The sequence below is a fragment of the Astyanax mexicanus genome, chromosome 13 (genome assembly GCF_023375975.1).
Source record: "Astyanax mexicanus isolate ESR-SI-001 chromosome 13, AstMex3_surface, whole genome shotgun sequence".
NCBI classification, from domain to species: Eukaryota; Metazoa; Chordata; class Actinopteri; order Characiformes; family Acestrorhamphidae; genus Astyanax; species Astyanax mexicanus.
This window is the reverse complement of record NC_064420.1, coordinates 35,304,920-35,311,574: the sequence shown is the minus strand read 5'-3', so window position 1 is coordinate 35,311,574 and position 6,655 is coordinate 35,304,920. Positions and strand designations below refer to the sequence as shown.

At 38.1% G+C, this 6,655-nt stretch overlaps 1 protein-coding gene across 2 annotated transcripts in view; it reads right to left on the bottom strand.

The window, feature by feature from the left end:
• Positions 1-1,831: 1,831 nt before the first annotated feature.
• Positions 1,832-6,655, bottom strand: part of camkvl (CaM kinase-like vesicle-associated, like) — a 66,338-nt gene continuing 61,514 nt past the window's right edge. For both annotated transcript variants that reach the window (XM_049462905.1, XM_007239155.4), the window contains exon 11: positions 1,832-5,904. In XM_049462905.1, the coding sequence (XP_049318862.1) occupies positions 4,471-5,904 (1,434 nt within the window). In that variant the 3' untranslated portion in view covers positions 1,832-4,470. The remainder of the gene's footprint in view (positions 5,905-6,655) is intronic.

The window sequence follows — 6,655 nt, the reverse complement described above, 5'->3', positions numbered from 1 at the left end:
GAAACTACTGGAAACACCCCCGCGTGTCCTGAAATAAGCTCGCCCGTAGTTTGCATTTGGCGCTGAGCATGGCGGGAAACGCAGTACTGATACGAATGATGCACTATTTCACTATTTCTGAGTTTAGTCTGTTGTCTAGAGGTAATGGTGTTAAAAGCGTTAACGGTCAGTGTAACCTATAGCAGTTTAGTTTTCTGACTGTATCAAGCTAAATTCGAAAATAGAAAATTGATTATATAACTTTTTTCCTATTCTGTAAAGTCAAGAAAAAAATGGATTTTCATACATTTTTTTTCTTCTAGTTTTTCATTTCAGCCTTTCGCTAACAGAATTTTTTTAAAAATATAAGAGTATCTCGATTTTCTGATTTGTCTATTTTTGTACCTTGTAACACAAATCTGATGGTATAATCTAACTTGCAAGATGCAAAAATGAAAAAAAAAAACAGATTTTTTCTTTTCTGAAATTCCGATTGTGAGGGGCAGAGACGAAAAAAAATTGGAAAAATGGATACATTTTTTGTACACTGCACTACTTTAAAAAAAAAAAACAAATAATGAGTTTTTACATTCAATTTTCTATTTTTGCATTTAGCCTTAAACACTCAGAAAACAAAACATTACACTGACCTTTAACATTCATTAGTAAACATTTTTTGACTATTTGAGCTTAAATGCAAAACTAGAATATTGTATGTAAAAACCCATTATTTGTACATCTAGTGTAGTGCAGAAAAAAATTGTTTTCCATTTTTTATTTTTTTATTTTTTCACATCTCTCTTCTCATCTCAGGGAAAATGGAAAAAAGTAACTTTATGTAACAAAACTAGTTTGGGTTATACCATCATATTTGTGAGAAGCTTATTCTGACTATGAAATGCGGATCTTTTGTTACACTAACTTTTTATGTTTTTAAATTCAGCATTAATGATAAAAAAAAACTGCTAAACATTACATTTACAGTTAGTGCTCTTAATGTTGAGTTCTCAGGCTTATCTCACAAGCTTGTATAAAAAGGCCCTGCGTGTTCTTTGCTTTTGTGTTTTTCAAACAAACTAAAAAGAGATTTAAAAAAAAAAAACATTGTTTAAAAAAGTAGGCAATGGAAATAAAGTGAGCTTTGGAAATTAATTTAAAAAATGTCAATTTACAAAGCTTTGTCTGTAGCAGTTTTAGAACATATTGTGTTACTGCACCACAGCATTTACACATAATTATTTTGTATATAAATTTTACAAATAATGCACTACATGTAACTAAAACATGTGTAACATAGAATATATGTAATGTATAAATAGTTTTATTAGATTTGTTTTGTGTGAAATTAGACAACTTCCAGTGATACTATTGTACATGCACACATTAGCAATGATCATGCTGAAACTAAACATATTGTGCAGCCCCAGTGCACAATTTATCATAATGCACAGATTGTTGGTGTGTGTGTGTGTGTGTTCTTTATTGTGACTCTTATATAAGTAGTGACCCAGTTATACACCCATAAACTGAGAGGCCAGTTTGGCAACTCCTAGTTTTAGACATTACATGTGCAGCACAAATTCTATAATTGAATTAAATAGTCTTTATTAAGACAGTATTAAACAATTCTAAATAGTGTTTTAGAAAGCTAAACCATGCATGTTATCAGTATTGCCAAACTTGACCAAAAACAGTAAAAATCAGCCTTAAGGCCTATTTGTGTTTACGAATACACATTATTATACTAAGCATACTATACTGATACTGCATAATTATTAGTAGCCAAATACTCCAAGAAATCAAGTCTCAAGTCAAGTAACAAGGAACAGCACACAAAACAATGACCATATCATAAAGTCTACCTTTTTATTGAATTCTTGGCAGAAAGAGTGCAAAAGTAGCTTGGAAGAGTATTTATTCACACCACCAAGACAAAAGAGTCGTAAAGAGGACGTTAGAGGTACAGAACACACAAGCGAGGCTGAAACACTTAGAAATTCTGTTTTGGGTAGAGTATAATACATATCTATACATTTCATACAATTAAAATATTATAATAACTGATATTTATAATAAGAAAATAAAGCTGGAGAAATAGAACATTGATCAAACGTGAAGGATGTACCAAGACCACAGGAAACAAAGATAAAGGTTTGTGTTGGTTAGCCTCCTGAAATTAGCCTGATTCTACTGATTAGGACGCACAGAATATAGCTTTTAAAAACAGTATTTCGTGATACATAACAGAGAGAGAAGAAAGTAGAAAGACATGCATAAATTATGTGCTGTACAATATTAAGAATAAACCGGGTATTTCATTGGATATTGCAAATAGGCCATGAATTCTTGAGAATGGACTTAGAAAAGAGCCTTTTTTTCATACAGTTGTGTGTGGTGCCCTCGTGTGGTTCATTTTATTAGGAGTTTCTTAAAGCAGTGTTTCTCAACCCTGTTTCTCAGTTGTTTTCCTGCTCCAGCGAATAAGCTTATTGACCCTTTCAGGCACACAGAGAATTTATTTTAAAATGTTAAGAGTCACTGATATGGACAAAATACAAGTTTTTGAATATGTAAAGTTTTTCTCTTTAAATATAATTAAACCAATTTAAATGCAATTTAAACAAAATTACAAAGAGACAGAAATGAGAAAACTAATAGGAGGTTTAATACAGTGATTATAATGTGGCGTCTCCAAATGTTAACCCCCTATCATTTGTTATTTTGCAGGGCTGTGGCCTTTGAGGACCACGGTTGAGAAATACTGTTTTACAGAACGAATGGCAGCTGTGATCACTGTTGCTCTGCAGCTACCCCAAAGTAACTTCAAAAATAAAACCTCAAATTGGATAAAGTACATTAAAAAATATAAATACATGAAGAAGAATATATAATCATGTTTTACACATTTCGTTTAGGTTAAAGGTTATGTCAGACTGTACAAGACCATAAGGGTGTTGCATTAATCAGCTTTGTTGTGACTGTAAGATTATGAAATGATCAGCCATGAGATGATCAGTCTTCGCTACCAGAATAGAAGTATTTACAGAAGTATTTACAGCAGTTTCAGAGTCGTTTGTTATGTGGTGTCGTAGGTCTGAACATGCACACAAAGAGACGTTAGACTGTAATTTTGTGTTAGTAACAGTCCCCAAAGCCTCAAACGTGTAATTGTCCCTTTTCTGCTCGGAGCAACCTTCCCTACAAACCCAGCTGCACATGACTCAATAAAATGCTAACAGAGCTAATCTATTATTTGAACATGAGCCTGCCCCCTCCCACAATAAATAAATAGATAAATAAATAAATAAATAAAACTTTTTACAGCCTCAAAATAATAGCTGCTACTTTGAGATCCATGACTTACATTTAAAGGAATGCTCCAGTGTTTTTAATCTAACGTCTATCTGCCATACTGTTGATTATCATGAACAATCATTTTAACATGTTTGCTTGTATTCAGAAACAAAAACACTTAAAATAATTAGACTCAATACACTCACTAAAGAAGCCAATAAAAAGGTATTTAAATATCTGGTTGTTGGTTTCTATGATACACTACTGTTCAAAAATTGGAATCACAATAATTTGTGCCAGTACAACTGTACACAAATTCTTCCTTATTCATAATGCATCTCATCCATATTAACCACTTTAAAGTAGCCGTATTCTAATTGTGTTTTTTTTTTAAATAATGTCTTTAAACCCGTGTTCACACAGCTTTTTTTTGTTTGTTTTTTCAAAATATAATAAAATAAATGCAATATAAAATATAAAAACTATTAAAACGTATGGACAAATAGCTGTTTATTAAACATGTTTGTAGTGCTCAATAATGTACAAGATATGTACATTTTTAATGCACTTTCGCAGATCTCCACCTGCTCCACAATATAGGTGACTCTCGTCTAATTGCGCCATAACCAGCTGATTGGCATTCTTTTTATTGGAAAGATTTTGTAAAAAAGCTCCATGTTGAGCGGTAATATTTTAACCAGTGTTCGGTCTCCTCGTTTATCTTTTCTTTGACAGTACTTTTAAAATGTTAAAATACTCACATATTCCTCCGGCCTTTAAAATGATTTTTGATCAAATTATGTAACCTGGCATAAAATTAAGGGTACAGTTAGATGCAACAGTGGAGTGAATTGTATTTAAAAGATACATTATTTTCTGTATTTTAATATCTGTATTTCACAAATGTTTCATTTCTGCATGTACAGATTTGAGAAAAATCCTGGATATTGGTATTGGGCCGCAATTTTTGCTTCCATACATTCAAAAAAAGGTTAGATTTATGATTCCAATGGTTTGAACAGTGGTGCAAGTGTGTTTTAACTCAACATGTTTCTGTCTGGATATACTCTCTGGATATAAATTGCAATTTTTGATAATAAACAGTAGGTCACTTATAAAAACTACTGGAGGATTCGTCTCCGTTAGGTCTCTCTTGTGGTTTACCTACTGTGATTTATCCCTGTGCTCAGACAGGCTTCATAAACCCCTCCCAGATGCCCCTCCCCTTGGCGACTGATCCTGTCTCACGGTACTTCTTTGTCCATCTCTCTCTTCCTGGCTTGCAGCTGGTTGGTTGTGCACCTGGATCTGGGTGGGTGGTGACGGAGGTGGGTAGGAAGGAGGAGGGATGGACAGGTGGGGCAGAGAGGGCATGGCTGGCCGGGGGGTGGTGGGAAGAGGAGGCAGGGTGGAGTGATGTTGGTAGGAGCGAGATCGGGTCGATGGAGAAGAGTGGGCGCTTTTCGCCCTTGGAATGGTCTCGGGACAGTCGCTTATCTGCTCCAACAGCGAGGGCATGTCGCCTTCTATCTTCTCCAGCACGGCGGCCATTTGCTTTTCGATTTGTTCGATCACGCTGTCCATCTGCCAGTCAGAACTGACCCCTCCTGTTTGCTCCAGACCACCGTACATCGCCCCGCTGCCCACGGAATAGGGGGAGCAGCATGAACTGCCATAGGACGTTCCGTGGCTGAGCTCTCTCTGTTCTTGCACGTATGAGGTCTTGTTACGGCCCAAACTTGAAGAGCCTAATGCTCCATATGGGCAATGCGCATGTTTTCCAGACTGACCTGGCTGACTGGACCTGTCTGTTCGGCTTCCTTCCCTGTCTTTTGCCCTTGGACTTGTCCCTACCGGCCTCTCTGCTACTGCCTCTGGAAGCTGGGTCTGACACCAACTGCTAGGAGACATGTCTTGCTGCTTTCTTGCTACCTCTGCTTTCTCCTCTGTTACCTTCCCTGGCTGTTCCTTGTCTGCAGCCACCGCTGGACTGCTGGGTTTGGCACCAGCACCTGAGCCGTGATCCAGAGAGAGGTTGGCTGCCATTTTTCGGCGGTTTGGGTTATCAGGAGAAGATGTGACTTTCTTTTCTGCATTACCGGCACTGGACATTTCTTTCTCTGAGGTGGCTTTGTTTCGTTGACAGTCAGATGGTTTGTCAGGCTCAGTGTTGGTCAGTTTCTGGCTTGCCTCTGTTGCAGGTCGGTCTTGGCCTAAAGTAGTCGGCATTTTGCGAGAGCCATCTCCAGCTGCCTTCTTTTCCTCCCCCTTGACCTGCTCCTGCTTTTGTGTTTGGGTTGAAGAGCTTGTTTGAGTTGTTAAGGGATTCGCCGTTTCCGAGGGTGAAGGAATAATAACTTGGGCTTTCTCCTCTTGTTCCTTTTTCTCCTCGACCACCGACGGAGCGTCTACTTGCTCTTTTGCCTCCTGTCCCTTGTTCCCCTCTTGATCCTCAACCGGTGTGTTTTCCACTGTGATCTCATGGGATACACTCACAGATTCAGTGCTGACACCCTTAGTCTTGACGCCGTCAGCTTTCACCCCCTCCCCCTGCCCCTCTTGAGCTCCTTCCGCTGACCCCATGTCCGTGGCACGAAGACGCTGCATGAAAGTGGTGACTCTGATCGCTTTCTAGAAAATAGAAAAGTCAGTATGAGGAATAGTGAGCTTACTTTCTTTCAGTGCATGTTTCAGACTTCATAATGCAGACTACACTCCACTTCATTAGGGGAATATTCTAGATTGTTTCTGACAGATACGTTTTATGTTTCTTTCTAATATGTCAAATGTACTTGATTCAGCTGTGGACTTCATTTGCACATAAATAAAACTAGGACTGAGCTCTGAGGATCCTACTGGAGTAGATGCTGCCACTATTATCGGAGGATTGCTAGTTTGAATCCTGAATCATGCTGCTTTGACATCAGCAGACGGAGTCTGAGAGAGCACAACTGTCCTTGCTTTTTCTGGTGTGGATAAATGTCCCTTTCCCCCAACATCACTGTAGTGTGGTGTTTTAGAGCTGGGGGTTGACTAAGTTAGCACACTGGCTGCATAGTGATGCTGCTTTGGGTGCAGTAGGAAAAGAGGTGGTTGCTGATTTCACTTGTTTTAGGCTAGTTAGTGTTGGGGCATTACTAGTGATAGGGGGACCTCATGTGAATAGATATTGGCTAATTGTCCTTCCAAATCGGGTATAAAATGGAGCAATAAATATAAACTACTGATACATGTGAAGTAAGCCATATTCTCTTTTTAAATTGGTAGCCAACAAACTCGAAGAAAAAGCAAAATCGCCAGCTCAAATCCAACAGCCTGTGTGGACCAGCATCACAATGGGAGTGATGTGAGGAGAGAGCGCCATCTACCCACTCAGAGAGAG